The 26,438-nt window shown below is 41.2% G+C and overlaps 1 protein-coding gene across 1 annotated transcript in view; it reads left to right on the top strand.

Annotated features, from left to right (window-relative positions):
* DYTN (dystrotelin) overlaps positions 1-26,438 on the top strand; it is a 54,315-nt gene that overhangs the window by 26,137 nt on the left and 1,740 nt on the right. The window contains exons 10-11 of the mRNA XM_032594493.1: positions 18,832-18,991; positions 21,874-22,378. Of these exons, the coding sequence (XP_032450384.1) occupies positions 18,832-18,991; positions 21,874-22,378 (665 nt within the window). The remainder of the gene's footprint in view (positions 1-18,831; positions 18,992-21,873; positions 22,379-26,438) is intronic.

Raw genomic sequence — 26,438 nt, 5'->3', positions numbered from 1 at the left:
ACGTTTTCCTGGTCATTTGCAGACATGCACAGAGTGGCAAAAAATTTGAGTTGCCTAATGCACGGCTGAGGTCAAACTGAGAGTCACTCTGCCTTTTGTTTCAGTTTTTATACTGTAAACACATCCTTTTCACATTTTTTGTGCGTTTTTTTGGTGGTTTCCCTGTTGCAAATTGCCCGCATTGTGCTGCAACGTTGTCTGCTGTTCCTAAGGGCAAGAAGGCTATGACATATGTGCCTTAACAAGAAAATGTGCTTTAACCTTTGTGCGGGCATGCATTATAGTGCTATTGACCATAAGTTCAATGTAAACAAATCAACAGCATGTATTAAATAAGGTGTCCATAAACAGAGACACACAGGGGCGCCCGGGTGGCTCAGTAGGTGGGGTGTCCAACTTCGGCTCAGGTCACGATCTCACGGTCTGTGAGTTTGAGCCCCGCGTCGGGCTCTGTGCTGACAGCTCAGAGCCTGGAGCTTGCTTCAGATTCTGTCTCCAGCTCTGTGCCCCTCCCCCGTTGGTGCTCTGTCTCTCTGTCTCTAAAATAAATAAACATTACAAAAAAATTAAAAAAAAACAGGGACACACATAAAACAAAGTTATATATTGAGTGAATGATGGAAATGATCTGCCCAGAGACCAGCAAGAACCTCTAACCCTGTATTTCCCCTTGGGGCGATGGGTCAGTCTGCATTAAGTCAGGTTCACAGTGACTGTGTAAAACAGAATGGCCATCATTAATGAGACCTGACTGTATTTAAATTAAATCCATTTCCAAGTAGAATCACAATGTTTTTTTAAATACGATAAAATGATTTTGAAGGCATTTTGAAATAATAAATTGTACCAGAATATTTTAAATTATAAAATTGAAGAATAGTGGGAAGGGATGTTTTTCAACAGATATTAAAACTTGCTATAGAACCACTATGTATAAAAAAAGAATGAACATGTAGATATGAGGATAAGATATACAATTTAATTATTGATTCAAGCATAAATGGGAACCTAATATATGATAAAGATGATGTTTTGATTCCCCCAAAAAGGATGTGTAGTTGGCTATCCATCTGAAAGAAAGCAAACTGGCCCTGATTTCATCCTATAAACTAAAATAAATTCCAAATTGTTTAAAATTTAAATGTAAAAACAACTCTCTGTGTCTCCCTCTCTCTCTGCCCCTCCCCCTCTTACGCTTTGTCTCTCTCTCTCTCTCTCAAAAGTAAATAAACATTAAAAAAATGTGTAATAAAAAAAAGGGCAGGGGCGCCTGGGTGGCGCAGTCGGTTAAGCGTCCGACTTCAGCCAGGTCACGATCTCGCGGTCCGTGAGTTCGAGCCCCGCGTCGGGCTCTGGGCTGATGGCTCAGAGCCTGGAGCCTGTTTCCGATTCTGTGTCTCCCTCTCTCTCTGCCCCTCCCCCGTTCATGCTCTGTCTCTCTCTGTCCCAAAAATAAATAAACGTTGAAAAAAAAATTAAAAAAAAAAAAAAAAGGGCACCTGATGGCTCAGTCGATTAAGGTCATGATCTCATGGGTCGGAAACCCGCATTGGGCTCTGTATTGACAGCTCAGAGTCGGGAGCCTGCTTCAGATTCTGTGTCGCCCTCTCTCTGTGCCCCTCCCTTGCTCGCACTCTGTCTCTCTCTCCCTCTCAAAAATAAATTAATATTCAAATCTTTAATATATAAATGTAAAAACAATTTTAATTTAAAATAAAAATATTAAACTTAGCATTGGAAGAGATCGTCCTAAGAAAGACAGAAAAACAAAGCATTGTGAAGTCATAATAGGCAGATATAGGGGCACCTGGGTGGCTCAGTTGGTTAAGCATACGACTCTTGATTTCAGCTCAGGTCATGATCTCACAGTCATGAGATCAAGCCCCACATTGGGCTCTGTGCTGAGTGTGGAGGCTGCTTGGATTCTCTCTCTCCCCCCACCCCTGCTCACTCTCTCTCTCCCTCAAAATAAACAAATAAACTTTAAAAAATAATAATACACAGATATCCATGATAACATGCACACTTAAATATTTTCCTGTGGTAAATGATATAAAGAAAATCAAAAGATAAACTTAGAAAAATATTTTCACTAATAAGACAAACTATATGACAGAAAAGCCCTTGCAAATTGATAAGAAAAACCCAAAAGAAGGGGAAGGGGAGATGAGGAAGAAGCAAATGAGGAAGAGGAAGAGAGTGAGGAGAAAAATACACCAAATATATAAGTAGGCAACCACAGAAGACATATTGCAAATGGCTATTTTTTTTTTAATTTTTTTTTAACATTTTTATTTATTTTTGAGACAGAGAGAGACAGAGCATGAACGGGGGAGGGGCAGAGAGAGAAGGAAACACAGAATCGGAAGCAGGCCCCAGGCTCTGAGGCATCAGCCCAGAGCCCGACGCGGGGCTCGAACTCACGGACCGTGAGATCGTGACCTGAGCTGAAGTCGGACGCTCAACCGACTGAGCCACCCAGGCGCCCCTGCAAATGGCTATTAAACACCCCAAAATGTTCTCAATGTCACTAGTGGCTAAATTACAAATTAAAGGAACAACGAGCTACCATCATCGTATCTAACAGAACAGCAAAGCATGAGTGAATAACCACACCCAGTGCTGGCGAATATGGAAGAGAATAGGCGCTCTGAAATTTAGCAGGAACACAAGTAGCTGCAGACTTTTCAGAAAATAAGCTGAAAAAATCTCCATTTGTTTGTTCATTCCATTAACCTTTAGCTAACACTCTTCTAGGCACTTAGGATACGTCAGTGAACAAGAGGGACAAAGAGCTGTCTCTGCTTTCAGAGAGCTTTCATTCTAGTGGGGAGACTAGACAATGAAAAATAGGCATATAGTTGAATTGTATAGTATATGAGAAGTTATAAATACTAAAAGAAAAGAAAAAAGAAGCAGGTGAGAGATGCCAAGACTTAGAGGAGGAATTGGTAGCACATTTAAATAGGGCGGTTATAGTGGATGTCTGTGAAAAGTCACATTTGAACAATGCCTTGAAGGAGGTGAGGGAGTGAATCCTACAGGCATCTAAGAAAAGCCCTGCAAATTGAGCAGACAAGCAGCCAGAAGTGGAAGTGTGCTTGGCAGGTCCAAAGAACAGCAAAGAGGCCAGTTTGGCAGAACTCGGCAAAGGAGGACACGCTGAAAATAGACCAACGGGATGCAAGGGTTGGGGCAAAAGCAGAAGCAAGGTCGTATCATAATTTCCTAAATGTTCTTCCGGTGTTCCTCTTTTCAACTTTGAGTTTGAATCCATTTGGAATTTATTTTAGCAAGGGTCTGACTTTGCTTTCTTTCAGATGCGTGCCAATTTTGCGATCTTTCCCCCCACTTAATTACATTGCCAACTTTGCTGCATATTAGATTTCCTTATATGGTTGGATCAGTTAAGAGAATTTATATTCTCATCCTCAGATCTTATGGGTCATACTAAACTATATGGTCATGGTGATGCTATAGTAAGTAACAGGAGAAAGTAGCTATCATCTGAAATAGGGAGGCTGTTTTTGGAGCAGGTTTTGGGGGAGGATGATCAGGAGTTCAGTTTGGGATAGGTTAAGATTGAGATATCTCAGACACCCATGCGGAGATGTCGACTAGGCAGTTGCCCATTCATAGTCTGGAATTTGGGGGCAAGCCTCCTGGACGTGCAAATTTAGGAGTTGCCAACACAGATGGCTCTTCAAGCCATGACCTTCTATGAGATCGCCGAGGAGAGTATAGACAGAAAAAAGGTGGATAGCGGATTGAGCCCTGCAGCAGTCCACATTACAAAGTTGGAGAGCAGAGGAAAAGCCAGCAGGGGAGATGAGAAAGATGAATGATCTAGGAGGAAAACGAAGAAAATGAGGCATCCTGGAAGGTAGGCAAAGTGTTTCAAGGAGGAAGGCGTGGTCTCCTCTGTCCAATGCTGCTGCTAGGGCAAGCAAGAATTGGCCTTTGGATTTTGCAATGAGAGAAGCATTGACCTCAAAAAGAGCAGCGTAGGACAGTGGTAGTAGCAAAAATCAGACTAGAGGCAGTTTAGGAGAGAATGGGGGCTGAGGAATTGAAGATACCAAAGAAAATTCTTTCCAGGATCTGTGACAGTAGAGGGAGCAAAGAGTCAGTGTGCCTGAAGTGGAGAGAATGTTTTGTTATGATGGAAAAAATAACAGCATGTTTGAGTACTGAAGGGAATGATCTTATGGGAATAAAAGCACCACTACCTAGTAAATAAGGACACACATTGCAGCACTGGAGGGTGGGGCAGTAAACCGGAAACAACCCAAGGGTCTACCAGTAGAAAACTGGTGGAACACACATGAAACAGACATCCAACAGAACATAATAAATCCTCTTAAATGAACAAATTTAAGCACGTGTCTATTATACTAGAGGGCATTCATCATCCTACATTAGCCAAAGGGCAAGTGGCAGAATAATGTGTATAAAATGATGTCATTTTTCTTCCCAAAATAAATCCAATATATATTTGATGTTTGTATGAGAACTGAAAAGTGGTGTGGAGCAACCCAAAGGTATCAAAATTATCTCAGACGGGGTAGGAAGAGTGTGTCACTCAAACATATGTTACAAAGAAGTTACGGGTTCTCCCCAAATGTCCCATTGCTTAAAGACATAATCAAGTGTAGCACAGAATAATCACTTCATTCCCTGTGCTCTCATCACATCCTGTAGAAATAATCGCGTTAATGTCAATAATGATTGTATATTCATCTGTTCATTAAATGTGAAGTATCTGTGAGCAGGGAGTTCTCTGCTTTTATTTTTAATTGTCTTATCTGCAATAACTCGAGATGGTGAGACGCTTTAAAAATAGTTTTTGAATAAGAGAATTAAATTAAGTGTGGAACTGTATAAAATGGAATATGCCTGACCTTAAACTAATCGGCTCTATTTTATGTTCTTTCCGATATGACATGGTAAACACACACCGGCGCTTAGAACCCCTAGTATCTGACCTGCACAGGATGACCTGGGGGGGTTGATGCAGCCATCGCTAAATTTCCCTGCATTCTCCTTTCTAGATTGTCAAGAAGGAGGGTGGGAAATAAAATCCCCACTTCCATGATTGGCTAATTCCTCTCTATCACCTAGGTAGTTGCCTAGGGGAAAGAAAAGCACCAGAAAAAAAAAAAAAAGTCACGCTACTTTAATGCTCTTTTGAATATTAAATTTAATATCTGATTACGCATTTTCTAAAAAGGCTCTCCTCGATGTCATAGCTGATAGTTAAATATTATTAACACCTCTTATAAATCTCTGCTTTATAGCATGATTTCTATTCAGATGTGAATGTGATAAAGAAAATATTTTTTGAAATCACTTTTTATCCCCAATCACAAAGTGTTACGTATTTACTATAGAAAACCTGGAACAGCTGGCAACGAACAAAATTGTAACTGCAGTCAAATCACAATGGAGCCACTATTGTAATATTTTAATTTTTTTATTAAGTTTTTTATTTTAATTCCAGTATAGTGAGATACGGAGTTATATTAGTTTCAGGTGTACAATACAGTGATTCAACAATTCTATACATGACTCAGTGCTCCTCGTGATAAGTGTACTTTTTCCAGATATTAATATTTTAATAGTAATGTGTTAATATTTTGGTGTACTGCTTTCCCTGCAAATACTTGTAATACAGTTTACATCATACTGCAAAGCATATTGATTATATAGTTCCATATCAGTGTAGGTTATGTTGTGAGCATTTCCCATTGCCATTACAACTCTTCAGACACATTGTCGTGCAATGTTTATTCAAGTGGGTGTAGCATTATTTATTTAACCCTTCTTCTGTCATTGGATATTTGAGTTATTTCCAATTTTTGCATACTTTAATATTTTACTATTGAAATCCTGGTACTTTATTCTTTGTACGTGGTTCCCTAAATGTTTCAGTGGGGTATGTTCTTTAAGTGAAATCACTAGAATGAGAGGTGGGAATGTCGTCAAGACTCTTCATACTCGCTATGAAATTACTATTTAGAAGCTATGCACCAAACTATACTCCTAGCGAATTCAGGTAGCCATCTGGCTTGATTCTTGCTAGTACTGTTACTTAATTTTAAATTTTGGTAATGTTATGAGCAGAATATTTTTTTTATTTGCTTTAATGTCCATCTCTTCTTAACGTAGAAGGCAATTGTATTTTCTCTTCTGTCGGTGTCTTCTGACCAGTTTTCCTGATGCATCAGTTTGTTTCATTAATGTATTTGAACTTTTAAGATTTTAGCCATGGGCAACCCTTCTTCATAGTTATTTCCTTTTAGTCTTATTTATAATGTGACTTGCTATATAGACAGTTTTAAGTTCTATGGAAACATTGTTAATCGTTCCTTTTCTGACTTCCTACACGGTTTTATGCTTGGAAAATTTACTGCGTTAAAAAATCAAATGACCCTTCAGCTGTATTTGCTTTAACGGGCTTGATTTTTTGTTTGTTGGGTTTTTTTTTTTTTTTTTTTTTTTTTTTTTTTTTTTTTTGGCATAATATGGCTTGGCTTTTTTCGGCAGTTAAGTAAGGTTTAAGTCTACCTGGGTTTTATTTCGATGCATGTTAGAAGGTGAGGGTATTCTCCTATTCCTACTTTTGTACTTAAATAGGCAATTCTCCCGGCCACTTCCAGTAAAATCAGAACGTGGATATATGACCCGCCCCTTTCCTAACTCCCCCCAGCAGAGGCGGAACTGTCATGATGTGTAATCAGCGTCTGGGGCCGGGTGGTAGATAGGAGGGTCCAGCGCCTCCTCTGCTGTCTTGCTGACATCATTGTTATTTTTATTTTTTAAAGTGTTAGCTGTTATTAAACAATTATTCTTCTAGAAAAACTTTAAAACCATTTGTAATATGCCAAATTAGTCATTCGTATTTTGGTTCGATTTGCATTAAACCTCTATTCTGAGGTGCACATATCTGTCAGTAAGGGTTGTATGTAGCTTACTTCTTACCATTCTCCATTTCCCACTGAGAACACCCTGGGTCTTTTACGTTTGTTGTACTTGTTTTGAATAAAGGCCTTTCCCATCGTACCTTTTTTCTTAATTATTGATGATGGCATATTGGAAAGTTATGGATTTTTGAAGAGTTCTCTTATAAAGAGAAAGCTTTCTGAACTCTCTTAATAATTTCAAATACTGGTTTAGTGTGAATCTCTTGCTTTTAAGTAAACAATCATACAGTTTGGGGAAAAAAGGATATTTTGGTCTCTCTTTCCAATATTTAAACCTCTCATTTCTCTGCATGTCTTCCTGAGAGAATCCAAATCTTCCAGAACAGGACTGAATAATGCAAGAGGTGGTGGGACAGCTTATCTCACTAAAAATGGAATGAGATTTAATGGGGGCATTTCTCTCATGCTTCTCCATTAACTCTGATGGTGTTCGTTGTTGGATTGAAATTCCTTTTAATGTGAAGGAAGTAATTTTCTTTTCTTATTCCTTTTACGTTTTTGGCGGGGGGGGAGGAGATGCAATCAGAAATGATTTTGAATCTATTTATTTTAAATCTCTTTTTAAGCCTCATTTGACATTATCTCATGTTTTCCTTTATTGGGAGAACTGCATTAACAGTCTCTGAGAGTAAACATTCCTGGCATCACTGAAACTAAAAGTTATATCTGTTTGTAGTGGATTGTTCTTCGATTTAACTTAAATTTGATTTGCCTATTTTTTATTTAGAATTGCAACACTTATGGGGCAGCTGGTTGGCTCAGTCGGTTAAACATCTTTCTTCAGTCCAGGTCATGATCTCGCGTTTCGTGAGTTCGAGCCTCACGTCAGGCTCTGTGCTGATGGCTCAGAGCCTGGAGCCTGCTTCTGATTCTGTGTCTCCCTCTCTCTCTCTGTCCCTTCCCCTCTCATGCTCTCTCTCTCTCTCTCAAAAATCAATAAACATTTAAAACAAAATTTTAAACATATATTCTCAAATTAGATAACTACTGGTCAGTCTTTGGCCTCTTTAATATGATCAATTGCATAGTCTTTCCCGAAGAGTAGAAATGTATCAGGTTAATCTGATGTTTCCAAGTGTGCTGTTTATTTGAAACATTCTTCCCAGCTAAAAACTATGAATTAATGGCTACAGTGGTACACACAATTAATTATAATATAGTCTACATTGTTCTTTGTGGCATGTTTTAGAAGATTCGGTATTAATATCCTTAAGAAGACAACAAACCTATCCTCATTTACATGGAGCTGAGCAACATGAATTTTCTCTTACCTTTTGCTCCCCCAAAAGAGGGCAACGCTCACCACAACAGCATATGCAGCCAGGGAACTGGACTGGCCACTTAGTGGACAAAGTTCAGCTTTGAAGGGACTGTTGCTAAGTCTACATCCTAAAAGTAAGCTGCATTCGACTTTGATGTCTTTAAATTTTGATGTCCAGTGTCCACAGATATGAAGTTTCTGCCCCCAAACTTGCTGGTATAACTTACAGATAAAGATTTCTTCTGCCCATAGGGTCCTCAACATGGCAACTCAGTATCACACAATGTGATGCTATTCAAAAGTAGGGGGGAGGGGAAGGAAAACCAGTACATCCAGGCATAAGGAAAATGCCAGGAAATTTGGAAGGGAAGAGATGAGAGGCAAAGAGAGGTAAAAGAAATAAAATGAAAGAGAAACGTAAAAAAAAAATCCAACGTAATTTTTCATCAAAGGAATTAGAAATGCCACATTGGTTGTGTGAGTGTGTGTGTGTGTGTGTGTGTGCGCGCGCGCGCGCACGGTCTGCAAATACTTTCTCCGGTTTTCAATCAGTTGTTTATTTGCTCTCCCAAGTGTGACTCCACTGGTAGGTGTTCCCCTCAATCAGTGTAATCAGTACAGTCTGATCCTAAGGAAGGTCTTCAGAACATTATCTGTAATGTTTTTCAATCACCCAGCAAAAATTAAAGTTCCCATGCTGCAGCGGTGCTGGGGAGAAGTGTGAGCGGAGGCTGGGTCCTGCGACCGCCCAGTGACAGGCAGCCCGTGTGCATGGTAACCATCAGCCCCCGTAGACCCCCCCTGCAGGCGTAGCAATGCAGAAGGCTGCAGTTACCCGTGTGGGGACACATTAAGCAGCCTCTCCGTCTCCTGCTTCGAATAAAAGAAGAAGAAAAGCTATTTCCACAACCGAGCCTTTCTTCCACTTTGACATTTCTTTATTCCAAAGGAGGAAATTTCAAAGAGGTTTTGCTGTTCGGGTTTTCTATCCTTTATTTCACTCTCCTTATATTCCACCTCACCTCTTTTTCATTTTTATAGTTGCTACAGCCTATCTTACTCATGTAGTACATTTCTTTCTTAGATTAAAAAAAAACCATTTTTAATTATACAAATAAGATGAATCTGTTTGCCTTAGAAAAAGTTAAAATATTGCAGAGAAAGGCAAGGTCTTTTTCAACCATAATTCCCATCCCAGGTCAGGTTCCCAGTTCCCCAGAGGTAATCTGTTTGGGCTAGATCTTCGCATTTATTTGCGGTATATCTATGCATTTCCAAATATGCATACATGCGTGTTCACGTGTGTGTGCGTATGTGTGCACGTGTGTGCCCAAAGTGGGCAAATGGCTACTATCTATTAAACGTAAAACCTGAGAACCCTGCACACATATATGCTCGAGGAGACATTACAGCTTTGTTCACTGCAACATTGCTTACACTTTCGAAAAACTGGAAACAGCTTGATGCCCTCCAAGTGAGAATGACTAAATAAACCGTAGTACCTTCTCTATGGCTGAACTGTGGTAAGCCCATATGTGCCAACCCGAAACGCTTCTCAACTGCAGAACAACATGTACCACGTGATAACACTGATGTTAATAATATAACGTTCGCGGACTCCAAGGCTATGCGAGGCATGCGGAAGCTGTTTGAACATTTGAGTGAAGAGACAGGCCCAGGTCACTCGGAGGGGCCACAGAGTACACGCCAACCAGAGAGCGTGACTCTAAGTCTGTAGTTCAGTTCCTTCTTCCTGCCCTTCCCTCTTCCTCTTTCAGGCTGTTCCTGTAGACGAATGTTCCCAAGGTGGCCAGCTCCTCTTCAGCGGGTTTGCAGGGGGGAGATAAGGCCACAGAGTATTGCCACAGCTGCTTATAAGTGTAGAGTAATAAAATCCAATCTCCCATCCAGACGTGCAGGAGCCAAGGGCTGGTACACGGTGCCCCAGGAGGCTGGGCCAGTCTGGGTCAAGTCAGGACTTATACCTGGGTGCCGTTCAGGGAGCAAAATGTGATATGAGAGGCAAAGTTTGGTGGGAAAATCCTAAATGAGAGCTGAGCTGATCACTATTAATTCAAAGAGCCTCGGTGAATCCAAAGAGAAGTGTCGACTCTCAGTACACATCCATGTGGAAAGGGGTGGAAAGATAGGAAAGTTTAAGTAGAAAGTGACAGACCGAGGGGAAAGATTCCTTGAGCCAAGATTCCTTCCCAAGGGGAAGTCAGTGGCCCAACTGCTTTTCATAGATGCCTTTGGGGAAGGAGGTTTTCTGGGCAGCAGCCTAGCTCAGGCAAAGGACTGTTGTAACTTATTTTTAAAACCTAAAAATCTTGTTCATGGTGAAATCCTTTTAAAGAAAAGCATCGTGTAAAAATGAGATGGTGAAGTTGCCCTGTGAGCATATGAACATCTGCATCCTTGTATATGAACCTAAACCCAAACACCAGTCACTTCTTGAAATAGACTGTATTTCATATATGTATGATATACATTATATATATTAGAACACGTACATATCTCATTATCATGTTCCTATGATGAATTGTAAGGAATGTGGGTTAAATTCAAACCAAAAGATAAACACTCACATTCTGTATTTCTTGCTCCTCTAGACTGTGGTCAGCATCAGGAATGAACTGTGGAGAACTCACGAATCCATTAATGCACTCCACAGGGAGTGGAAAGATTTCTACAAAGATATCACCATGTTTTTTTTATTATTATTAAGAAGAAATCCCTTAAACAGAGAAATACTAAGCCCAATATGAAGGTAAAAGGAGACTTTGGTTCTATTTGAGTTAAGCAGAACAGAAATCATCGGGCTGGTTCCATTAAGCCTAGGAGATGGGGACAGTGACCAGCATAGGAAAAAAAAGAGAAACTGACACCACTAATGGCTATAATAAGCACAATAGTGTCTAGAAAACTGTCCAGAGTGACTTCTGAGGATATATCTCTGTTGTGTGCTTCAAGTCCCTGGACTGACTCCTTTCTGAAAAACCCATCATAAAGATACATTTGAAACTCCAATTATAATCAAGGATATTAGAGTCAGACTCCCTTTTCATCTGAGTGTGATTGCCGATAAGTGTGAGGGCTCTCCTTCAGAGATGCCCACTTTAGGCGGGAGCCCAAACCAGACCCCAAGACCTCCCCAAGACCTATGGTAATTAGGAATTTCAGAGGTTCTAACACTGAGAAATCTTGTTGCGTTTGCCACCAACAATTTGATTCCTACAAATTCCACCCATATGCCAACCGTGCTGATGAAAGAAGAAGATTGTACTTCATTCTGCCAGTTTTAATTGTACACATACTCCATAACCGGGACTATTTTAGGCCCGGGCCTGGGAATATGGCAACAAGCAAACCAGAAGAAAAAAATTTGCCAGAATAAAGAGACAGTTAGACATTATTAAGTAATAGAATAACTAAGGTATACGTAAAATAACAAGTAAAATATGTCGTATGTCATATAATGTGAGTGTCTGGAGGTTTGAAGGCTGGAGACTAAGTCCAAAATCTAAGGCTTTATCAAGCTCGGTAGCAATGAGACAAGCAGAAAGCTAAGAAGACAAATAAGTAGGAAAGGAGATGTGAGGTGCTGGAGGTCGGGTTTTGCAGTTTCAAGTAGGGCAGTCCAGGAGCCACTAGGAGAAGTTAAGGTGGCAGAGTAGTAAAGGGACCCTGGGTTTGTCTCATCCCTCGATCACAGCTAGATCAACATCAAACCATTTTGAACACATAGGAAATAGATCGGATGATAAACACAACAATCCGCATAATTGGAGGGAGAGAACACGGGCAGGTAGTGGTGTGGGGAGGTGACCTAGGGGAGAAAGAGGGAAAGAGAGCAGTGTGTCGGGTTTGCACAGGAAAGCACTCCACCCCCAAGCCCCGGAAAGCGCTAGAGAGAAAGTGAAAACAGGCACAGAGGACTGTGCAAGAAACCTGTTCGCCCAAACCACTGACGGGAGTGGGGAGGAAGGAGACGGATTCAGTACCACCAGTTTTTTATAAATGGCAGAGTACAGAGTTTGAAACTTCAGAGGTCAGCTGTAGTGTGTTCTGAGGATCCCCTGGGTCGCACAGGTAGCAGTGGTTCCCCGTGCATTTGGTAGAGGTGCTACAGCCTCTCCGTGGGCAAAAGATCCCGCGGGTGCCATCGAGCCACCAAGGTCACCAGTATAGGTTGTAATAATTCCATTTTCATTCATGATTTTATCTATTTGGGTCATCTCCCTTTTCTTTTTGAGAAGCCAGGCTAGTGGTTTATCAATTTTGTTTTTTTTTTGTTTTTTTTTTTGTTTTTTTTCAAAAAACCAACTCTTGGTTTCGTCGATCTGCTCTACAGTTTTTTTAGATTCTATATTGTTTATTTCTGCTCTGATCTTTATTATTTCTCTTCTTCTGCTGGGTTTAGGCTGTCTTTGCTGTTCTGCTTCTATTTCCTTTAGGTGTGCTGTTAGATTCTGTACTTGGGATTTTTCTTGTTTCTTGAGATAGGCCTGGATCGCAATGTATTTTCCTCTCAGGACTGCCTTCGCTGCATCCCAAAGCGTTTGGATTGTTGTATTTTCATTTTTGTTTGTTTCCATATATTTTTTAATTTCTTCTCTAATTGCCTGGTTGACCCACTCATTCTTTAATAGGGTGTTCTTTGACCTCCATGCTTTTGGAGGTTTTCCAGACTTTTTCCTATGGTTGATTTCAAGCTTCATAGCATTGTGGTCTGAAAGTATGCATGGTATGATCTCAGTTCTTGTATACTTATGAAGGGCTGTTTTGTGACCCAGTATATGATCTATCTTGGAGAATGTTCCATGTGCACTCGAGAAAAAAGTATATTCTGTTGCTTTGGGATGCAGAGTTCTAAATATATCTGTCAAGTCCATCTGATCCAATGTATCATTCAGGGCCGTTGTTTCTTTACTGACCGTGTGTCTAGATGATCTATCTATTTCTGTAAGTGGCGTGTTAAAGTCCCCTGCAATTACCACATTCTTATCAATAAGGTTGCTTGTGTTTGTGAGTAATTGTTTTATATATTTAGGGCTCCCGTATTCGGTGCATAGACATTTATAATTGTTAGCTCTTCCTGATGGATAGACCCTGTAATTGTTATATAATGCCCTTCTTCATCTCTTGTTACAGCCTTTAATTTAAAGTCTAGTTTGTCTGATATAAGTATGGCTACTCCAGCTTTCTTTTGACTTCCGGTAGCATGATAAATAGTTCTCCATCCCCTCTCAATCTGAAGGTGTCCTCAGGTCTAAAATGAGTCTCTTGTAGACAGCAAATAGATGGGTCTTGTTTTTTATCCATTCTGATACCCTATGTCTTTTGGTTGGCACATTTAATCCATTTACGTTCAATGTTATTATAGAAAGATATGGGTTTAGAGTCATTGTGATGTCTGTAGGTTTCATGCTTGTAGCGATGTCTCTGGTACTTTGTCTCACAGGATCCCCCTTAGGATCTCTTGTAGGGCTGGCTTAGTGGTGACGAATTCCTTCAGTTTTTGTTTGTTTGGGAAGACCTTTATCTCTCCTTCTATTCTAAATGACAGACTTGCTGGATAAAGGATTCTCGGCTGCATATTTTTCCTGTTCATCACATTGAAGATCTGCCATTCCTTTCTGGCCTGCCAAGTTTCAGTAGAGAGATCGGTCACGAGTCTTATAGGTCTCCCTTTATATGTTAGAGCATTTTTATCCCTAGCTGCTTTCAGAATTTTCTCTTTATCCTTGTATTTTGCCAGTTTCACTATGATATGTTGTGCAGAAGATCAATTCAAGTTACATCTGAAGGGAGTTCTCTGTGCCTCTTGGATTTCAATGCCTGTTTCCTTCCCCAGATCAGGGAAGTTCTCAGCTATTTCTTCAAGTACACCTTCAGCACCTTTCCCTTTCTCTTCCTCTTCTGGAATACCAATTATGTGTAGATTATTTCTCTTTAGTGCATCACTTAGTTCTCTAATTTTCCCCTCATACTCCTGGATTTTTTTATCTCTCTTTTTCTCAGCTTCCTCTTTTTCCATAACCTTTATCTTCTAGTTCACCTATTCTCTCCTCTGCTTCTTCAATCCAAGCTGTGATTGTTTCCATTTTATTTTGCAGCTCGTTTATAGCATTTTTTAGCTCCTCCTGACTGTTCCTTAGTCCCATGATCTCTGTAGCAATAGATTCTCTGCTGTCCTCTATACTGTTTTCAAGCCCAGCAATTAATTTTGTGACTATTATTCTAAATTCACTTTCTGTTATATTGTTTAAATCCTTTTTGATCAGGTCGTTAGCTGTTATTATTTCCTGGAGATTCTTTTGAGGGGAATTCTTCTGTTTCGTCATTTTGGATAGTCCCTGGAGTGGTGCGGGACTGCGGGGCACTTCCCCTGTGCTGTCTTGAATAACTCGCGTTGGTGGGCGGGGCCGCAGTCAGACCTGATGTCTGCCTCCAGCCTACCGCTGGGGCCACCATCAGACTGGTGTGTACCTTCTCTTCCCCTCTCCTAGGGGCGGGATTCACTGTGGGGTGGCGTGGCCCGTCTGGGCTACTTGCACACTGCCAGGCTGTGGTGCTGGGGATCTGGCATATTAGCTGGGGTGGATGGACAAGGTGCACGGGGGCAGGAGGGGCAGGCTCAGCTCGCTTATCCTTCGGAGATCTGCTTCGGGAGGGGCCCTGTGGTACCGGGAGGGAGTCAGGCCTGCCGCCGGAGGTGTGGGTCCGCAGAAGCACAGCACTGGGTGTTTGCATGGTGCCAGCAAGTTCCCTGGCAGGAACTGATTCCCTTTGGGATTTTGGCTGGGGAATGGGTGAGGGAGATGGCACTGGCGAGCGCCTTTGTTCCCTGCCAAGCTGCGCTCTGTCATCCAGGGCTCAGCAACTTTCCCTCCCATTGTCCTCCAGGCTTCCCACTCTCCGAGCAGAGCTGTTAACTTATAACCTTCCAGATGTTAAGTCCCACTTGCTGTCAGAACACACTCCGCCTGGCCCCTCTGCTTTTGCAAGCCAGACTCGTGGGTTCTGCTTGGCCAGCGGGCCGCCCCTCCACTCCGGCTCCCTCCTGCCAGTCCGTGGAGCGCGCATGGCCTCTCCGCCCTTCTTACCTTCTTCCGTGGGCCTCTCGTCTGCGCTTGGCTCCGGAGACTCCGTTCTGCTAGTCTTCTGGTGGTTTTCTGGGTTATTTAGGCAGGTGTAGGTGGAATCTAAGTGATCAGCAGGACGCGGTGAGCCCAGCGTCCTCCTACACCTCCATCTTCCCTCCGATCTAGCCAAGGTCACCAGTATAGGAACAAAGATGCTGGCTGAGGGCAGCAAACCTTAGCCCCGGCTGGGTGTTGTGATTTACCATAAATTCTGATCTGTTGCCACCGCGAAGTAACATGACTATTTCTTGGGACAAGCGGCACCAGCCACAATGCGAGGAGACCCTCCCCCAGAAGATCACTGCAGGTCTGACCAGCTGGAGTCTCTAAATGGTGGGATTTTGAAACACAGCCAGGTCTGAGATAAAAATTTTGGAGAGAGGCACCGCCTGGTAGGCAAACAGCTTGGACATAGGGGGCAGATGGGGAGCTGGCGGAAGTGGGGACACAGGAGGGGTGACTGATCGCACGCCTGTGAGAGTGTGAACTTCCTGCTCTGGAGACTAGAGAGAATGGTGAAGGCGTTTTTGCTATTAGCCCACCAACAGTGATTGACCCCAGTGCGCTATACAGCGCCACCAAGTGGATAATGGAGCCATTACACCAAGCCCTGCCCGGCTGTGACCTCCAGACACCTCTCAGCTAAGCAAGTGGGCTTGAGAACTGAGAACCGTAGAGGCAGGCCCCTCCCTTAGAAGACCAGCCTAGATCCCTTCCACGAGTTCAGTCTACTGACCATAGACTCCTGCAAAGTTTCAGCTCTAGGGGAAACTGGATCTAGCTTCATTTGGGTGTTTTGTTTGTTTTTTGTTGTTGCTGCTGCTTCTGTTTTGTTTTGTTTTTTTCTATTGTTTTTCTTTTCTTTTATTTCTTGGATACAGAAAGAGCAAAATTGTTTTATTTTTTATTTTTTAAGTTTTAATTTTTTTTCTCTCTTCTTTTCTCTTTTTTCTATCAAGCTTCTCTTAACAAGCAGACCAAAACACACCTAGGAGTTAGCTTCCCTTATTTTATGTTTTCAGGTTTTCGTTTTTTATTTTATTTGATTATTATTATTATTATTATGTTTCTTCCCCAAAATGACAAGATGGAGGAATTTACCTCTAAAGAAAGAAAAGGAAGAAATGACAGCCAAGGATTTAATCAATGCAGACATAAGTAAGATGCTGAACTAGAGTTTAAAACAACAGTTATAAGGATACTACCTGTGATTGAAAAAAGCATAGAAATCACCAGAGAATCCCTTTCTGCAGAGATAAAAGAACTAAAATCTAGTCAGGCCAAAATTAAAAATTCTATAACTGAGATGCAAACCCACACAGAGGCCATAAAAATGAGGATGGATGAGGCAGAGGAGTGAATTTGTGGTATAGAAGTAAAATTATGGGAAATAATGAAGCTGAAAAGAAGGGGAAAACACAGGTCAGTGGTCATGAAGGTAGCCTTAAGGAACTCAGCAATTTATTAAAATGTACTAACATTCAAATCACAGGTGTCCCAGAAGATGAAGTGAGAAAAAAGGAGCAGAAGATTTATGTTAGCAAGTTATAACTGAAAACTTCCCTAATCTGGGGAAAGCCACAGACATCAAAATCCAAGAAGCACAGAGAACTCCCATTAAACTCAAAAAAAGCCAGTCATCACCAAGATATATCATAGTCAAATTCACAAAATACACAGACAAGGAAAGAAAGCAGCACAGGGGGGAAAAAAGTCCCTAACCTACAAGGGAAGACAGATCAGGTCAGTTCACAGCAGATCTGTCCACAGAAACTCGGCAGACCAGAAAAGAGTGGCAAGATATATCAAACATGCTGAATCAGAAAAAATGTGCAGCCAAGAATTCTTTATCCAGCAAGGCTGTCATTCAAAATAGAAGGAGAAATAGAGAGTTCCCCAGACAAATAAAAATGAAAGGCGTTTGTGACCACTAAACCAGTATTACAAGACATTTTAAGAGGCACTCTTTGAGTGGAGAAAAAAAAAAAAAAGACCAAAAGCAACAAAGACTAGAAAGGACCAGAGATCATCACCAGAAACACCAACACTACAGATAACACAAAGACACTAAATTCATGTTTCAATAATCACCATGAATGTAAATGGACTAAAGGCTCCAGTCAAAAGACATAGGATATCAGAATGGATTAAAAAATAAGATTCATCTATATGCTGCCTATGAGAGACTCATTTCAGTAAAGACACCTGCAGACTGAAAGTAAGGGGATGGAGAACCATCTATCACACTAATGGACATCAAAAGAAAGCCAAAGTAGCAATGCTTATATCAGACAAACTAGATTTTAAAACAAACCCTGTAACAAGAGATGAAGAAGGGCATTATATCATAATTTAGAGGTCCACCAAGAAGATCTAACAATTGTAAATATTTATGCCCCTAACTTAATGAACCCAAATATCTAAATCAATTAATCACAAACATAAAGAAACTCATTGATAGGGGACTTAAACGCTCCTCTTACACTAATGGATACATCATCTAAGCAGAAAATCAACAAGGAAACAATAGCTTTGAATGACACACTGGACCGGATGGACTTAACAGAGAGAAATTCAGAACATTTCATCAAGTAAGGCAGTCAGGGATGGCCTCACTGAAAATGCAATGTTGAGCAATGACTGTGAGAGGGTGAGGAGAGGAAGGAGGGTTTCAGGCAAAAGGACCAAAAGGGCAGACTGGTGTGTTGAGAGTAGCCAAGAGCTCTGTGGGGTTGGCGGTGAGTGAGCCAGAGGGGAAGCAGAGGGAGGCCAAAGAGGAAAGGGGGCTCTTGGCCAACTGCTGGGCCTTGTCTGCCTCTGAAGGACTTTGGCTTATTCTAAACAAGGAAGGAGACCCTTGGAGGATTTTGAGCAGAGGAGTGACATGATCTGGTTTGTGTTTTAAAAGAATTGCCCTGACTGCCTGGCTCTTAAACCCATAAACAACTGCATTTAGGAAGAGGAACCAAAACAGACCCACAATTCATGAATTGCCTGCCTCGTTGTTCCCTCCCTGTCCTGGTCCCTCCCTGCCCTGCTAGGTGTTTAGCCATGACATGTATACTGTCCTTCTAAATGGAGTGATTCCAGACAAACAGATAATGAATAAGGTCAAATTTCAAATGCAACTAGCTAGTGAAGGTATGCTGTCAAAAGCAATCCATAACATGCATGATGAGTTTTCTAAAACACCTCTAATGCCAATGAAATTCTTAATGGAATTGTGTGTATGTATAAGAGACCTAAAAGGCAGTGGTATATGGTGACCATATAGTCAAACAGTATAAAACAGCATTGATCAAGGTTAAGTAATAGTCAAGGCACAGGCTCCTTCAGTATCTTTTCCCACAGAGAGGACTCACAGTACATCTTGCTAGGGCTCTGGTGAGTGTGCTGGCCTCTTGCCCTTCCTACTCACGCAAACCTGTCCTCTTTGCAGAGTCCTTAAAAAACAGTTAAACCGATACAAAGACAAGTTGCAAGCCATATATGCCGCCCAGAAAGAAAAAAGCTGCCGATTTGAAACAAAGATTCACCAACTTACGGCCAACCAGGATAGTCTGTGGACCCAGCTACAGCAGATGGGGCAGCATCTACAGGTAGGCAGTGTGGGAGACACTGGCCATCTGGACCGTCCAGAAATCTGGCCTCAAATCCTCTGGCCAGTGGAGGGACTTCTGCCTGAAGCTTCTCACCTCACTCTGATCGGCCTCTTCTCTTCCCTGCCTCCTCTCTCCATTTCCTCACTCCTCCCACTCTTATCCTCCAGACTGTGTCCTTCCCCTTCCTGAAGGCAATGCCATTGGGAGAATTGGTGGCTGGTGTGGTTATCAGTGCCATTTAGAAACTATAGATCTAGAGCAAAGTGGTCCTTTACAGCACTGATTAGCCTTTTGGTCGCTGCATCCTTTTTACATTCTTAAAAAAAATTTGAGGATCCCAAGGAGCTTTTGTGGGTTATATCTATTGTTCTTTACCATGATCAAAAATAAAAGTGAGAGGTGGCTTAAAAGTTTATTACTGAATTAGGGGGGCCTGGGTGGCGCAGTCGGTTAAGCGTCCGACTTCAGCCAGGTCACGATCTCGCGGTCCGTGAGTTCGAGCCCCGCGTCGGGCTCTGGGCTGATGGCTCGGAGCCTGGAGCCTGTTTCCGATTCTGTGTCTCCCTCTCTCTCTCTGCCCCTCCCCCGTTCATGCTCTGTCTCTCTCTGTCCCAAAAATAAATAAACGTTGAAAAAAAAATAAAAAATAAAAAAAAAGTTTATGACTGAATTTAAAAATGTAGTAAACCCATTACATAGGGAACAATTTTAAATAGTAACTATATATTTAAAAAAAAAACTTTAGAATAGTGGCGTTGTTTCACATTTTTAAACAAATTTCTTTAATATCTGGCTTAATAAAAGACATGACATGGGGCCCCTGGGTGGGTCAGTTCGTTAAGCGTCTGACATCAGCTCAGGGCATGATCTCATGGTTCACGGGTTCGAGCCCTGTGTCGGGCTCTGTGCTGATAGTGCAGAGCTGGGAGCCTGCTTCAGATTCTATTCTGTGTCTCCCTCTGTCTCTCTGCCCCTCACCGTCTCACACTCTGTTTCTCTCGTTCTCTCTCTCTCTCTCACTCTCTCTCTCTCTCTCTGTCAAAAGTAAACATTAAAAAATGTAAATAAACATTAAATTTTTTAATTAAATAAATAAATAAGTAAATAAATAAATAAATAGAAGACATGACTTCACTGCTTCATTCAAGATGTTTTATTGAAGTATATGAAGAAATCTGGTCTTATAGAGATTTGCAGTTGAAAAAGAGAAAAACGTTTGAATAAAGCCTTTTCAAATCATTAGAGATCTTTTTCGTTGAAAGTGCACCGAAACACAAGTGATTGTTTCTTTTTTTTTTTTTAATTTTTTTTTCAACGTTTATTTATTTTTGGGACAGAGAGAGACAGAGCATGAACGGGGGAGGGGCAGAGAGAGAGGGAGACACAGAATCGGAAACAGGCTCCAGGCTCTGAGCCATCAGCCCAGAGCCCGACGCGGGGCTCGAACTCACGGACCGCGAGATCGTGACCTGGCTGAAGTCGGACGCCCAACCGACTGCGCCACCCAGGCGCCCCCACAAGTGATTGTTTCTTAAAGGAGAGTTGCAACCTTGAATCTGAAGCCATCGCTCTCTCACACTCTTGTTTCATTAAAATACAATGTTGTGTTGTGCGCTTCAAATGAAGCTTCTACCCATGTATGATATTGGAGCACGATACACTGGTAATTTGGAAGTTCGCTGAGCTAAGCCAAATTTCTTACCTCCCATTATACAATCCCCCCCCCCCCCCCCGCCAAATCACATTCATTAATACCACCATTAAGCTCATCAGGAAAGTCTTTCCGGGTTGGAAAGGTATCATGCACATGGTGGTGATCCGAGTTTTCTAAAATCTGGTTTCTGCTACAAGCCTCACCTGTTGAAATTGACAATACATACTGTGAATTGCTTCCTTACTGTGACAATCTCACTTCACCTATTTTTGGAAAACGTTTGCCAGACTTCCAAGTCTGCCTAACAGTCTGCAAGTCCATCCTTTCACCCAGAAGGCAACGTTTGTGTTTCAGTAACATTCGAAGTATTTTGCACACTTCCCATTTCATCCTACACAGTACATGTCATACATGTATTCTACAAAATACATGTCATCATGTACATTTTTCATCCTACAAAATACATGTCATAACTAAGAAAACTGAAAATGTGTGTTATACCACCAAGGATATTTTTATTTTATTTTTATTTATTTATTTATCTATTTTAGCTGCGAGAGCATAATTGTGAAGAACACTACTGACTAGTAGCACTCTTTGATGCTGCCTTGATTTGTACCAAGGCACCAACGGTGTTAACCTTACTTACTTTAGCCTTACTTTTGACTCTTGTACCCTCGGGGCAAATGTCAACACAGTGAACAGGCAAATAATATCTAAGTATCATCAGGCAAATAATTTTGACCTCACAGACCTCTAAGAAGGTCTTAGGGATTTCCGAGAATCTGTGGACCACACTTTGGGAATTGTGCTTATAGGGTGCACACCCCCTAGATTCTATACTCATGGCTTATTATAAGCCCCCCCAACATACCTAGCTAGATGGATCATTATGAACGTGTTTTATTGTAATACATTTTAGCTACAATTCAAGGTATCCTGATGTTCTCAGAAATTCCTTATGATAGTTTTAGAACCTGAACATTTAGGACCTAGAATTTTCCCAAGTTCTTGTGATATTTTAGAATCTGAACTGCTGTCCTTTTTGTAGCTGGTTTTAGAGGGACATTGAATTAACAGCATAAAATAAAATCAATAATAAATGATTTAGAAAAGAGAAAAAAAAATCTTGCATTAAAATTTCCGATTAGGAGATTAAAACGTAATGTATTTATGAAAAGGGTACGATAAAGGTTGATTTCTTCATGAAGTTTTCTTTACCCAGGCAATGTTGCAGCCACTCCACCCTTCATCTTCTTCCTGTCAAAATATGATTTCCAAGGGTGACCACGGAAAGGATGGAAGGTTTTGGAGGGGAGGAGATTCTTCCCAGGTCACAAATGCCACTGAAGCCTGTTCAGAATGGGAACCTCTCGCTTACCCAACCATGATTGACAAAAGTCACCAAAGTCAAGCAAATGCAGAGCGTGCTGTACCAAATTCAGAATCCCCAGAGGCCCTTTTGCCGCTGAAGTCAACACAAAACAGCAGGGCACAAAGCCAAGCACCAAAGACCTCAAAGGAAATCTTTAGCTCCTTACCCGGTTCTCAGGAAGGATCGCTGCAGGACACCCCCCATATGGCTCCTGAAATGAGCAGTCATGCTCTGGCAACTGCAGACAGAAAAGAGATGCCTAACATCCAGGAGGGAAAGGATGAGCTAGAGGAAAAGGAACTGCAAGAACTGTTGTCAAAACTTACAGATGCCTTCACTCTAGAAGTGCCACCAGGTAAGATTTTCACAATCATTGGAGAAAGTTAACGGCCAAGGATTCAGGCTGCCTTTTTTTTAAAAAAAAAAATTTGTAATGTTTATTTATTTTTGAGACAGAGGGAGACAGAGCGCAAGTGGGGGAGGGGCAGAGAAAGAGGGAGACACAGAATCCGAAGCAGGCTCCAGGCTCTGAGCTGTCAGCACAGAACCCGACGTGGGGCTTGAGCCCACGAACTGTGAGATCATGACCTGAGCCGAAGTAGGACACTTAACCGACTGAGCCACCCAGGCGCCCTCAGGCTGCCTTTTATTTTATAACATTATCCCAACAGCTACAATTCATCTAGTGAGTAAGAGTCAGAGTTGTGAATCGTTTGGACATCAGTAGCATCTCTGAACTTGAGGTCTAGAGTTGCCCAATTTACAAGGTTTTTGTGAGCACTAAAGGTGATAGACCGTAAGAGATTTTACTATAGCGTCTGGCACAATCCTAGCATTCCATAATAGTAAATAGCTACAAACACTTTAGAAATAAGCAGCTTTCATAGCTAAACTGGAGAAACAAAAGCAAAAAATAAAAACGATACGAAGATGTCAAAGACCAAAAGACTCTCCTAGAAGAGAAGCCAAGTTTTTACGTGAAATTTAAATTAGAAAGCATTTCCATTATAAAGTATTAAATTATAGAAGAGAAGTAAATAACAAAAAATAGATAATTTTGTTATTGCTCTTATTATTATCAATAGTACTGCCACAAATATAATTGGGCAGCCTGACATTACCATTTAAAAATGGGGGTAATAATAAAGCATAAGAGACTCTTAAAAACTGAGAACTGAGGGTTGATGGGGGGTGGGAGGGAGGGGAGGGTGGGTGATGGGTATTGAGGAGGGCGCCTGTTGGGATGAGCACTGGGTGTTGTATGGAAACCAATTTGACAATAAACTACATATATTGGAAAAAAATAAAATAAATAAATAAATAAATGGGGGTAATAATGATGTTCTTCCAGAAGACAATTGATTAAGTTTCTACAATGTAATTAGTACCATCATTATCATCATCATCTTCTTCATAAGCTATGACTCCTTGCTAAATTCTGAAGGCTCTTTTTAAAAAATCTGGAGGGGCGCCTGGGTGGCGCAGTCGGTCAAACGTCCGACTTCAGCCAGGTCACGATCTCGCGGTCCGTGAGTTCGAGCCCCGCGTCAGGCTCTGGGCTGATGGCTCAGAGCCTGGAGCCTGTTTCCGATTCTGTGTCTCCCTCTCTCTCTGCCCCTCCCCCGTTCATGCTCTGTCTCTCTCTGTCCCAAAAATAAATAAACGTTGAAAAAAAATTTTTTTTAAATAAAACATAAAAAATAAAAAATCTTGAAAAAAAATAATAAAAAATAAAAATCTTTTTGAAAATTCAGTTAAAATTTACCTTAAAATTTTAATTTTAAAATTTAAAAGGCTCTTTACTATAGTTATTTCTTCTGTTTTGGCCTGGTGCCATCTTATTTATAGTGTTTTGTTGCCTTAATATTATCCCTATATCTATATCCATGTCCTTTTTGAAAGCCTAAGATCTTTTGTGCTTGAGCGACAATCTAGAGATGTGTGAGGAGGGCTTCTCAAAATATTTCCGAATCGGCGTGTGAGTTTTTTAGAGCTGCCATAACAAAGCACCTACCACAGAGTGGGTAGCTCAAACATCACAAATTAATTTTCTCACAGGCCTGAAGGCTGAAGTCTGAGATCAAGGTATCCCTCTGTGGGCATCCCTATCCAAATTTGCTCTTTTTATAAAGACACTACTATTGGATTAGGATCTGCCCGTATAACTTCATTTTAATTTAATTAACTCTTTAAAGAAGCTGTTTCCCAATATATTCACACTCTGAGGTCCTGGGGTTAGGACACCCACATATGAATTTGGGAAGAGACACAATCCAACCCATAACAGTCGGTGAGCTGGAAAATCAGTATATCATAATGTCGGTCGTATACTGAAGTTGGTAGAAACAAGTCAATAAAGTAATTATTTGGTGATTCTGAAAATCTCCACTGTGAGAAGAGTTGGAGTTATAATCCTTGCATTAGAGAACACACGATTACCAAGATGCCCAAAGTATGCTCAGACTGCCTGAGATAAAGACAGGATGAGAACTCCTTGTGCTTGATTCTGAGGCCGGCACAAGATTCCACCCACTGTGTTTCCACTTTAACTTCATTGGGGTCATGACGAGTACTCAAAGCAAAGTCAACATCCACTTGAAGGTTTCAGGAAAATTTCACGTAAAAATTTGGCTTTTATTCTAGAAAAATCTTCCAGTCTTTGATATCTTCATCTCATTTTTATTTTTTGTTTTGTTTCTCCAACTGAACTTATTAGGGCTGTAGATTCCTCATAGCCCTTGCAAACGTAGCAGGCTGTGTTGCACGTTCCGGATCACTAATAAGCTAGGTCTAGGGAAGACATTATCCCAACACTTGTGCAGTTTGATACCTAAAACTAAAAGATGCATGCATATTTTAATTTCCTTTATCAAAGTCTATATATAAAAATCATACATATATACACACATGATTATATCATTAAAAGGAAAATCATGAAAGGGTAAAGCTTATTTCTACATTTCGATGATGCAATAATGTGTAGAGGTGCAGTTAGCATTGTCCAATCTTGTAGAATATACCAAAAAAAAAAAGTATATCTCAAAAAGTTAATTTAAGGAGAATCATTGGGATGTTTCTACCGGAGGTATACAAAAGTGCTTAGGATGCTGGCAAGAGAGCACGCATTTTCCCTTTTTGTTATTATGGTAGTGCATACTTCAGGATGATCCCACAAATGCTAATTGACAAGATTTAAATGTACAGTCTTATTTCTTTTCGAGCAGCCCTGTTTCCTTAATGCTTTCAAGCAGAGGATCTATGTTAATCTTCATGGCTATTTGCATTTCCTAAACCTCGTCACTCCTCACTCAAATATTTCTAAGTAAGTTTATATCTTTATTCAATCTGGTCTTGAATATGATCTTGTTTGCAAATTCTTCTTAGCCATTGGTGATATGGGTTATAAAAGTACACTCCGTCATTTATGCATAATCTCTGCATGCTTGCCAAAATTACACCAAACAGGCATAACAGGGCCAGAAGTGTGATAACCACACTGATGAAGGTGTGGAAAAGCCAACAAACTAAATTAGGGTGTTGGCTACCTTTGTTTTATTTCTCTGTCACGGGTGCATCGAATAACAGCAGGAAGTTCTTGATCATCTTACTGTCCCAGTTTTTTTTTTTTTTTAATTTGAGAATTCTCTGGAAAATTAGGAAGTCCCATTGTTTGTAACAGGCTAAGGTTTACTCAGCGTCAACGTATTTACCCAGTGTTGTGATCATCCTAGTGATGTAGGCAGGCTGGGTCCGAGGACGCAGAGTGGGTCCTGAGGACCTGCCAAGAGAGTCCGTGGCTTCACGCAGGATGGAAATCAAATGCAAGCCAGCAGGAGGTGAAAGCAGAATTTATTGAAGATATAAAGAGCGAGGTACAGATGGAGAGTCTGAGAGACTTGGAAAGGAAGAGAGGGAGTCTCATCTTTGCTTCAGGTCTGGGGGTTTTATTGGCAATTGTAGTCAGTGCACGTGTCCTCTCGGGCACACAGGAACCGGTCAGAACAAGGACAGAGTGCAGGTGTCCATCGTAAGGCACTTATTCCCTGAAGCCGGGGAGTCTTGGCATCAAGATAGATAATCTAGCACCAGTGGTCTGGAAAAGGCACATGATGGCTCTGCCCTGTCATTCCTTAGATATCATCTATTATGCTGGAAGACCCCAAATACATCATTATCTCTTTGTCCCTTACAAGGAGGACACACATTAAGGCATGTGTAGGGTGGGGGGTGCAGGTCCTAGCAAGAATAGAAGCGGGAAAAGAAGTGAAGGGGGAAAAGAAAAACACAGCTTTTTCTTTCACAGGGTCTCTTCCGTTTCCCTGCCTCACTGTCGCTGACTACTCTTTTAGATTGGAGCTGCGCTAAGGAGTCAACACAGTTTGGAAATTAAGATAAACTTTAAATTGCTTAAAAGA

The sequence above is a fragment of the Lynx canadensis genome, chromosome C1, assembly GCF_007474595.2.
Source record: "Lynx canadensis isolate LIC74 chromosome C1, mLynCan4.pri.v2, whole genome shotgun sequence".
NCBI lineage: Eukaryota > Metazoa > Chordata > Mammalia > Carnivora > Felidae > Lynx > Lynx canadensis.
The sequence above is the reverse complement of the archived record's forward strand: the minus strand, read 5'-3'. Positions and strand labels throughout refer to the sequence as shown.